The sequence below is a fragment of the Dermacentor andersoni genome, chromosome 10 (genome assembly GCF_023375885.2).
Source record: "Dermacentor andersoni chromosome 10, qqDerAnde1_hic_scaffold, whole genome shotgun sequence".
Lineage (NCBI taxonomy): Eukaryota > Metazoa > Arthropoda > Arachnida > Ixodida > Ixodidae > Dermacentor > Dermacentor andersoni.
In genome coordinates this window covers 35,531,179-35,542,374 of record NC_092823.1, presented here as the reverse complement: position 1 = coordinate 35,542,374, position 11,196 = coordinate 35,531,179, and the positions used below count along the sequence as shown (strand labels likewise).

The window sequence follows — 11,196 nt, the reverse complement described above, 5'->3', positions numbered from 1 at the left end:
CCTTCCGTTCAGTGTTAGATTTGACATTTTGTAGCGCTGGCATCAAGGTTTTGTCGTGGGTACCGGTTGAATCAGCAACCAACAGTGATCATCTTCCTGTGTCATTTAAAATCAATTGTCCAATAACATCTTTAGAATACCAGGCATGCACATTTATGGACCATACGAAATTTAAGACTTTCTTGCGTTCTGCCGTTTCGAAACTTGCCAATGCCAATGATAAGGAAATCGCTTCAACCATTTGCTCAATTCTAGAGGATTCCCGGAAGCAAGCTGAATTTGTCATCCCTTCGGCTAAAGGCACCGCTTGTCGTTGGTGGAATAATGACTGTACGCGGGACTATAGAAAAATAAAAGCCGCTTGGAAAATGCTTCTGCATAATCAGTGCCCGACAAATTGGAAAAATTATCAGTTTCATGCTGGTGTATTTAAGCGTACTGTTAATAGAGCCAAAGAGGAATACGATATTAGACATTACGATTATCTATCTAATTCAAAAAATAAGCGTGCTTTATTTGCATTCCTTCGTGCTAGAAAGGTGCTACCAACACCCTTAACATTAGATTCAATTGTTTTGACCCCGCAGGAACTGAGCGCCTCCCTAGAAGAGATTGCCGAAGGCTTAGAAAATCGATTTACGGCCAGGCTTCCGGCTATTCATTCTACATTAGGTCCTTGGGATGGCTTTACTCCAATTTCCTTAGCTGAACTAAATGAGACTGCACTATGTTTACCGAATTCAGTCCCTGGCCCTGATGGCGTCACAAATGCAATGTTAAAAATATTGTTACAGGAATCACCTAACGTTCTTTTAGACGTGGTGAATTATTCAATTAAATATGCTTGGATTCCGTTGCACTGGAAGCTTGCCAAGGTAATATTGATGCTTAAGAAACAAGAAGGAAGGTATGTATTGGAGAACATTAGGCCCATTGCGCTTACATCAAACGTAGTAAAATTTATTGAGAGGCTTCTTCACCGTCGCATCATCAAATTTATTAATGATAATTCCATTCTTAGTCCCTGTCAGATTGGTTTCAGGGCCGGCTGCTCCATCTGGCATGCCCACGTCGACTTAGAAAGCCGAATACAACTCGCTCGATGTCATAAGCAATACGCTGCCTTAGTGACGCTCGATATCGCTAAAGCATACGACACTGTGGAGCACACTATATTGATCAATCGGTTAACTTCCTGTGGTGTTCCTGGGTATATAGTAGCGTGGATTCAGTCATTCTTAGGTGAAAGAGAATTCTATTGCTACGAAAGCGGCGTTTCTTCTTCTAAACACAAACAAACGAGAGGCGTACCGCAGGGCTCAGTGCTTTCCCCGGTACTTTTTAATATTCTCATGAGCACACTACCTTGTCATCAAGAAATAACTACTTATGTTTATGCAGACGATATTGCGTTTTTTGCATCTGCAAACGACATCCACACGCTATACCAACGACTGCAAACTTAGCTTTATGATCTGGAGAGGTGGTTAGATGCTAGTTACTTCACACTCAATGCCAGCAAATGTGCTGTTCTCGTTTTTCCGATACGTGACATAGTGCACATTTCATTGTCTTACCACCTTCAAGACATACCACAGGTGGAATCTGTTAAATACCTCGGAATTATTTATAACGCCTCTCTCAACTGGCGCTCACACATAGATCTGTTGACTGGGAAAGGTACCCGTGCAATTGGCATATTGCGTAGGCTGAGCAGTCGTCGAATAGGATTGAGAAGAGATACACTCCTAATGATATATCGTATGTACGTTCGCCCTGTATTAGAATTTGGTTGCGTGCTCTTCTCTGGAGCTCCAGCCTACATGTCCCGTCCTCTAATCCTCTTAGAAAGAGAGGCATTACGTCTGTGTTTAGGTCTTCCTAAATTTGTTGCAAATTCTATTCTTTATCTAGAATCCCGCGTTCCGCCACTTTCGTGCAGACGTTCTTAAGGATTTACGAATCACCACTGCGTCATCCCCGAATAATCTTTATTTCACAACCTGCGTTGTTTTTTGGTGTCATCTGGCCGCGACTGCATAAACCGCAAATTATATTCGTGCAACAATTACTTGACTCTTTGGGCGTGCGCATATGCGATGTACTTCCTATTACCGACAGAGCTGTTGCCACAGATATTCAATTTGATGACATCTTTCCTAATAATGCAAAATTACTTCCACACCGTATTCTCGACGGTATATTACAAGATCACCTGAAATACCTTCAAACAAACGTTGTCATTGCTACAGATGCTTCACAATGTGAAGAAAAGTCAGGTGTAGGAATATTTTCCCCGATTCTCGATTGGACATTTTCTCTTCGGCTGCCAGATTTCATACCGATTTTTTTAGCTGAATTCATGGCCGTGGTGCTGGCATTACGCAAATTAGGACCATCAATTACGTCAGCCGTGATAGTCACTGATTCTTTATCATTGTGCTCAGCCCTTACTACTTCTAGTGATTCTCGCGTGATGAGGACATTTCAATCATTGGTACCTGGTTACTTGAAAAGCGTGCGTTTGATTTGGGTGCCTGGCCATAAAGGACCAATCATTAATGAAATTGCAGACTCTCTAGCCAAGGCATCGATAAGTGGCCCGATTCTTCCTTGCTGCCCTTTGACTGCTTATGTTACTGCAGCTAGATTTCGCAGGAGTGTCATTACACAGTCCGTATCAGGCTCCGCAATTACTAACTCTGAGGATTACGGACATCTCCTGCACCCTTGGAACAGAGATTTTTGCCGAACACGGAAAATTGAAGTGTCCATCACGAAGCTGCGCTGCCGTATACCTGCATTGAACTTCTACCTCCACAGGTCTGGTCTGGTCCCCTCACCATTATGCTCATTCTGTGGCGAAGCGGAGACAATCGACCATTTCTTGTTGTCTTGCAGACGTTTTTCTATTATAAGAAAACGACTACTCGAAATGCCGCTTCGCTCTATTGGTCTAACTTTATCAGTGCCTGTGATCCTATCTTTTGGAGCCTCCATTGTTGGGTTCAGCCACAGAAATGTTTGCTTGGCGATCCAAAATTACCTAATTGAAACCAATCGTTTTCCATGTTAGATTGATCGTTCTCCCTTCCTACCATAGCTTTCTTTTATTTCTTATCTATTGTTAATTATTATTGTTATTATTATTATTATTTTCTTATACCCGGTTTTCATCTGATTATCTATTTTTTTTTCTCCAGACACAAAACGTTTACTTTTAAGCTCACACGCCCAAATTGTTAACTCCCTTGTTATCATTATTATTTTTAGGCACCTAATTAAACCGCCCGATTCTTGGCCAATCCCCCACTGTGGGTATGTGCCACGGCCACGTAGGACAACAACAACAACAACAACTCTTGCAGGCAAGTGGCCGTGGTCACTTAAAGAGACGGTCAGACCGAGGCGTTGATAACATCATTTGGATTGATCCTTGCGATCGCATCTGTGCCTCGACGCCCATTGCCCAGGATTGTGAAATGGTATTCGGAACGTTTGATGCCGCGGAAAGGACCGTCTTAGCGGGGCTGAAGAGAACCACGAGGTGTGTCAACAGGCACAAAAGCATGTGAGGATGTTTGCAGGTTTGTCCTTATTCTCCTTATTCTTGTGGGCAGAGGTGGCCCATGGACGCAAGCTGTGCATGAAAACGCGTAGATGTTGGACGAAATAAGGTGGATTGAAAACAAGCGGCGTAAATGCGGGATTGATGAGGTCACCGGTCAAATGGAGGGTGCAGCCGTAAACCATCTCAGCTACAGAGCAGGTGAGTTCTGGACGGAGTCTTGACGGAGGGCCAATCAGCTCGATTGGTAGGTGTGATACACAATTCTCCGCGTGAGGCTGAGCGACGAGTGCAGCTTTTAGGTTTGGATTTAACTTCTCAACGATGCCGTTGGATGCAAGATGGTAAGCAGTTTTGCGAATGTGCGCACAACCCAGAAGTGAGGTTACAGACCTGGAAAGCGCCGACTGAAACTGTGTGCCTTCATCAGTTGTCAGCGCTGATGGCGCACCAAAACGGCTAAACCAGGTAGACAAAAAGTATGAGCAACTGTCTCCACCCTTATGTCAGGCAAGGGAGCTGCTTGAGGCCACCGTGTGTACCTATCCATACACGTAAGCAAGCAGGCATAACCAAGGCGTGGTGGCAAAGATCCAACGATGTCCAAAGTAATGGTGTCGAAAGGTCCATCGGTGAGAGCAAATTTACCCAGTGGCGGCTTGGTGTGTCGTTGCGCCTTGATACGTTGACACGCTGTACAAGTGCGGACCCAGTCTCGTATATCAGCGCGTATGCGCAGCGAAACGTAACGTTCGGTGAGAAGCCATTGCGTGGCACGTACGTCTGGATGGCAGATTGAGTGCAGTGTATCAAAAACAGCACGACGAAGAAGAACAGGAACATAAATGCGGGTACTGTTAGGTTAAACGTCACACCGGAGTGTGACACCGCGGTCGGGAAAGTTCACTTGTACTAAGCGGAGGGATGTAGATGAACGGAGTCGCGAATGTTCACCGTCGCTTAACGTCATAAGCTACTTGTCGACTTTCGTGCCGGGTAGTCTATGATGGCCTGTACCTTGCCAGGCAGCCGAGTGATGCCACGACTCTTGACGTCATGTCCAAGAGAATCGATCTCCGGAACCCGGAACTGACATTTATCAACATTCACGACAAAAGTGTAATAACGAGGTGGAGCGAAAATTTTACATAAATGTGCTTTGTCAGTTTCAGCATTCAGCATCGTTGCTGGAGACGAGGTAATCTATGAAGGCAAAGCAAAAGTAAGCGTTTGGTGACTTCGTCTATAAAAGACTGAAAGGGTTGAACTGCGTCGCGCAAGCCGAAAGGCATGAATAGATATTAGATAAGATCGAATGGGGTAGTTATAGCAATTTTTGAAATGTCGGCTGGCTCAATCGCGATCTGGTGATAAGGATTCACATTATTGATTTTCAAACATATTGTTGTGTCGGTTAAAAAGGCAGTGTAATCCTGAATATTAGGTAGCGGGTATTGGTCTGGAACGGTGACCGCATCCAGTGCACAATAATCACCAGAGGACCGCGAATCGTTGTTCTTCTTAGGCACCATTTGTAGTGCTCACGGCCACGAGCTTGATGAAGGACGAATAATTTTAGTTGCAACATACTGTGACGTAGTAGTGACGGTGAAGAAGACAATAAAACTGTAATTGACGAAACTAGTGTTTTATTGCGCGAACATGTGCCCCAAATAACAGGCTACACTTAAAGAACAACAATAGCGGCGAAGACAGTCCGCGATCGTCTAAGATGTGATCAGTGGATCAAGCGTGGCGGCTTTTATACATGAGTCATCGAATGTTCCGGATTAATCACTGGTGCCCGCGTGTCTTCCAGAAAGTTCTACACAATTCACTTCGCCCATACATGCTGTCAGATCACACAAGGTTCGGTGACAAGAGACAGCGGTTAGAAGCGTGAATAACATTCGGGAAAATCCCGATATATGAAGGCGCGTCCTGCTTTGAGCGCAAACATATCTTTAGACGGTGACACGCCGTCACCGGATAAAGATATACACCTCTCATTATGCCTCTAATTATTGCGGGCAACTCAAAGTTTATCAGGAGTGAATTGGCGGAAGCGGCAGTGAGCGGGCGGGCCTGTGTTAACAATACAATGGTTTACATTGTGTTTAGGGTTATTAACCATCGTAGACCGTGTAGCAGTCTCCGGAAACTCGTTGAGTAGAGCTGCATACGGTGTGGTATGCTATTTGATGAAAGTACGGTTAATAGAAGTGGCATGCGACAGAAAACCGTTGACTGACAGACCTGTGATGTTATTCGCCTGTCTAAAGCGGCTCATGTACACGAGCAGACTAAAATGGTTCAAGAAATCAGCCCCTGTGACAGCATAGTGCACGGCTGTTATTCAAAATAGCCATGGTAACCTTCGCTTAAGGCCGAGTACGAAGGAGAGACTTCTGTCCGTAAGTTGCGATGATGGAAGTGTTGATAGGTTGTAGGGGGGTTGACTTTACGCAGAGACGCCGGTCAGCTTTAAAATCACGCATTATACTAACTCCATCGCCATTGTTTACGAACTAATGCATTCCTTTGGTTGTGTCGGTTATATGGAAAAGGCGGCTTGACGTATGGCTATGATCTCCTGCCGCTGTTATTGACGTCCTGCCTGAGCACTTCCCGTGCGCCACAAACAGGATGACACACATCGATGAGGTGCACCGCGAAAACGTCGGTGGTAGTTGCACAGTCCTTGTTATGAAAAACTGCGCTCAGGTTGGTAAGACGGCCGTTGCTGTTGAATTGGATAGGGTCGGTCATTTAAATTGCGAGTGTTGTCCCAACTCGTCGACTTGAGATGTGAGCTCATTTACTGTTCCTTGAAGCGAACCTACTTCAGGAAGTGGAGAGCTACGGAAAGCAGTTATGACTGCCGAAGCGACGTCCATCATATCGTCGGCCCGTGCGACGAGTTCCGACAAGGGCTATGCTTTGCTGTTACGAGACCCATGCGTACATTGGCCGGAAGACGTTGTAGAAACAACTCACGTAATATGGCCTAGTTGAAGAAGTCTAGTTGGTAAAGAATGATGTGCTGCAGGTGACTTAGAAACTTAGTTGGACATTGGTCACCGAGCTTGTCGTTGTTCAGGAGCTGCTGAATACGCCGATGCGCAGGCGCGAGGAGACGGCGACTAGCCTCTTTGATTGTCGTATATGGCGTTTCCTGATGTGGTTGGACGAGGACATCGCGTATCTCGACCATGACCTGTAGTGGCAAAGCTTCAAGCAGGAGTTAATATTTGCGAAACTCCGAGGTGACTCCATGACTCCGGAACTTGTTCTCAGCACGTTTTACCCATAACGCTGGACCGGTGATCCATACCTCTAGTAGCGCGATGGTAGCTGTAGCTCTATAACACCCGTAGAATGTACCTGACCGGTTGGAGGGGTGGTAGGAGCGGACTTGAAGTCATCTGGAGTATGAGTTGGCGTATTGAAGGTCGCATTCATAGTGCGGGTCACCAGTAATTGTGGAACCACCAAGCACAGTTAATGGCACAGGAATATTATTTGTACGTCCCTTAATTTCATTTACTCCATATTCTAACTCAACTTCCTCATCTCCTACGCCGTACGCCAGTACACGCTCAGGTATAAAACAAGCGACGCGCCCAGAAGTAGAAAAGTCTGCCATAACGGAATGACCACGATGGCACGACGACAATAGGATGACGATGCCAGCATGAAGATGACGGTACAAGTACGATGTGTTCGGGGCCGCACAATGAGCTCGACGTAACGACGATGGTATGACAACCGTGGAATAGCTATGCTGGAATGATCACGACGAAGTAACTACCAAACAATGAGTACGCAGGATAATGACGAAGAAAGGAAGTGGACGGCATGAACTCTGCGAAACAGGATTACCAGCGAAGCTGTATTGCGAAGACTTTTATGATAACTATATTGATTTACATAGTCATTACTTTATTGACTGAATAAAGACACACAAACTTAACTTCGTGGTTGGTATCGTCTTGTATTTTCTCTCATTCGTTACAACAGTGAGCATGCCTTTGTGGTCGCTGTGGGAAACCAGCGAAGAAGTACTGGAGCGTCGGCCGCAGCAGCACCGAGCATTTGTGCGACGACGGAGGGATAATACGACCGACAAGGAGCGGGCCGCTGATACGAAGCGAGCGCAGGCGCTTGGCATCCGTGAACTCTTGTACTTGTTCATCGGTAAGAGATCAGCTACTCGATGGTCCCCACCCATCGGCCGCTGCGCGTTCGGCGGCAGCGACTTCCCGTCGCGCTGTTCATGTCGGCGCTGTTTGAAGGCCATTTTTTATTTTTAAGAGTGAACTGCACGCGTCCTGCCCATTGCAAGTCCAAAGTGCAACTACTGATCACGTTGTCAGTTCGATGACCACGTCAAAAAAAAGAAACGAGATATTACGATTGGCGGGTAGATAATGACGTTTTATTTCCTCTGTCAATGCGACTCAATAGACGGACGCATTTTTCACAACCTAGCCATTTGAAGCTTCGCTATAAAAAATTGGACGACGATTACAATAGTCGATAATGCGAAATTTGAGCGCAGCTCTATACGTGTTTCGATTTCACCGTACACTGAAGGAATCAATTTCAGCGAGACATCTATCAGAGTCGGCGATCGTCGATCGTTTGATCTGCGCGTCAAGCGCATCAGCTCTTATGCATGACTCGTCGAATGTTCCAGTGTTATTGCTGGTGCCGCGTGGCTTTCCGAAAACACGAAACGAGCCGCTTCTTGCCTAGAATCAGATTACAGAACAATCGCAAACCATGAGAATCGAAGCCAGGGTGAACAAGACCAAACCAAGTATTATTGCCCGGAAGCGCGAGCGAGAGCTGACGCAAGCCGACGAGAGTACCAAATGAGTGGTCCGAATGAGACCACTTGCGAGTACGCATCGCACGCATCGCACGTCACTGAAGGCGCCGCTCTCATTGGTCTCCGCCGTGCGCGGCTCGCGTCTTTCATATCCTACTCGGCGTTCGCTCTTTCGTCTTTCGCTGTGCTCGTTCACTCGGTTACGCCGCCGCCGCCGATGCTCGCCGAAGGAACGGGCGCCTGAGAGCTGGGCTCTAAAAGCGCGATGAAAAATTGGAGGATGCTTAAGCTTCGCCTTCAAGAGTGCAACGCGAGTGCATTCCCGTCGACCCGCCAAGGGGTGTAAAACAATGCCCTACGGCGCAGCGATCACTTACGAGGCGCCCCGCATCGGACTTTGCACCCACCAATCACGCGGTGAGCGTCGAGCAACGCAGCGTTCGGTGCGGCAACGAAACGAGCACCTGAGCAAGCGGAATGAACCAAAGAACTCGGTGTCTCGAAGGGGGAAACGATCTACACCAGCCAAACGTCGTGATCGGCACGGGCAGAGAGATAGATAGGGATCTAAAGAAAGGAAGGACGCTTGATTCTGCACCCCGTGAGGCAGCACGGCGAAGCGTCGTCAGGGTAGAGGGAGTCGGGGCCGCGACGTGCCTCGCACCGGTCCCCGGGCAGCCTCAATGCGCGCGTGGCGCGCGACCTGTCGGGGCTGCGCCGTACATTGAGAGGAGGGGTCTTCTGTGTTTGCCGCAAGATGGCTCTGCGTGTGCGGAAAGCGCAGGAGGAATGTAGCGGAAACTTACTTCGCTACGCGTTTAAATGCGACTTCTGTAATTTACATGCTCATAATTACCGATACACACAGCAGTATAGCTTTGTACGGCACGTTTGTAAGGCAACACCGCGTTCAGTAGAGGCATTTTTGTCCATCCTTGAACGATCGAACTCATGGCTGAGACTTCCTCTTCAGCCACCGAGGTGAGCGGACGCGGAATGTCGGGCTCTTCGCGAGTGGCTTCAGCGACCCTTTTGGGCCGCGGTATCAGGTCAACTGAGAAACCAGGTCAGGACTACCAAATGATTTTACCAACGCTGCCAACAGGTGCGTCCGTTCTGCATACAGTGTTTTCACATGGTGACGTTAAGGCGAGGCCTTACAGAGTGGAACATTTTCGAGACGCTCTTACACGGCTGTCTCTCATGCCGGAAGTGGTTACACTGGGTGCTTATCAAATGAACCATCTGTGGGCGGTGACTTTCAAGGACGAAGAAGGGAAAAAGAAGATTATCGCTGCAGACGCGTTTGATGTCAAGGACCACCGCTGTGTGGTCGTCGACCCGTGTGACAGAGGCGTCCGTATCAAGCTCAACTGGCTCCTTCATGGTGTACCTGACGACGACGTTCGCACTGCCTTGTCGCCTTTTGGCAAGGTGACTGAGATCACCAGGGACAGGTGGCGGGTACAAGGATGCGTTGACAAAGGGTCAACCACCCGTACTGTCACTATTAAGCTGAAAGCAGGCGTCACCGCTGAAGACTTGCCCCACCAGCTGCGAGTGGCGGAAGATGTTGCGCTCGTGCACGTCCCTGGCAGAGCTCCCCTCTGCCTCCGATGCCGTGGCATCGGGCACATACGACGCGAGTGCCGTGTACCACGCTGTGGGCTTTGTCGTCGTTTCGGCCACGACGAGACCCAGTGCGTCCGAACCTATGCCACAGTGACAGGCCCGGCATTGAAGGAAGATGTCACAGATCACTTGATGGACGTGGTCGACGCAGTGGAAGCTGCAGGCGAAGGGAAAGAGACCCAGCCCTCGGCGTTAACGCCCCTGAAGAAGGCAACGACTGTTAATGAAGACGAGTCATCGGACGGCTGGAAAGACCCATGGTATGACACGGTGGAACCAACTAACTCAACAGAGGTCGAGGTAAAAGAGGCCAAAGATACGTGCACATCAACAGAAGTGACGACCGGCGAAGAGCATGACACTGATGACACCGTGATGGCAACGTCAAGTAGTGCACCTGCTACGAGGCTTCACGAAGAGGCGGATGAGCAAGATGAAAAGGATCAAGAGACTGGGAATGATGAGCCTCCTCCGAAAGCTACCCCGGGACGCCGACCGGCGTTCAAGCCCAAGCCCGGCGTTCCAGCCAAACGCCGTTCTACAACCCAGAGCGGAGGCGTTCCTGGGTTAGAAAAATTGTTGTTAGGGTCTGGGGACTGGGGTTTGTGGGCAGGATGTGCGTCGGCCGTCGTCATTCGTCTATGAAGTCCAGAAAACCATGGTCCGCCTCCGTAGACCGTCGAGTCATCGCAGCAGATGTGAGACGGACGATGTGTGGTAATTGGTTTAGTTTCTCCTCCCGTTAAATGGTAGCTAATTTTTCGACTGGTCTTTGTGTCGCGACGTTGAACGTGCGTGGACTTAGCGGGCGTAGAAGGCAATGCCAAGTTAACCGTATTCTTATTGAAAATAATATTGACTTATTGGCCATTCAAGAAACAAAAATTGCAACTGATGAATGCACGGAGCAAATGGTTAACGTTTTCCGCCCTAGATATACCGTAAGTGTATGTCATGCGGCGGGTAGGTCTGGGGGCTGCCTTATTCTTTTGCGTAGCAGTATTGCTGTAGTTGAAGCCGTCACCTCATCCCAGGATGGTAGAATGGTCCTCTGCGATTTTACTTTTTCAGAGATGCCTTGGAGGGCTATATGTGTTTATGCTCCGAACGTAGCGCGGGAGCGGGAAGTATTTTTTGGTGATATTCAGCAGTACCTGAATTG

The 11,196-nt window shown here is 48.0% G+C and overlaps 1 protein-coding gene across 1 annotated transcript; it reads left to right on the top strand.

The window, feature by feature from the left end:
• The first annotated feature begins 9,353 nt into the window (after window positions 1-9,353).
• On the top strand, window positions 9,354-10,679 carry LOC129381870 (uncharacterized). Its single transcript, XM_055065081.2, has one exon. The coding sequence runs from the start codon at window positions 9,354-9,356 to the stop codon at window positions 10,677-10,679; it is 1,326 nt and encodes a 441-aa protein (XP_054921056.2).
• The last annotated feature ends 517 nt before the right edge of the window (window positions 10,680-11,196 follow it).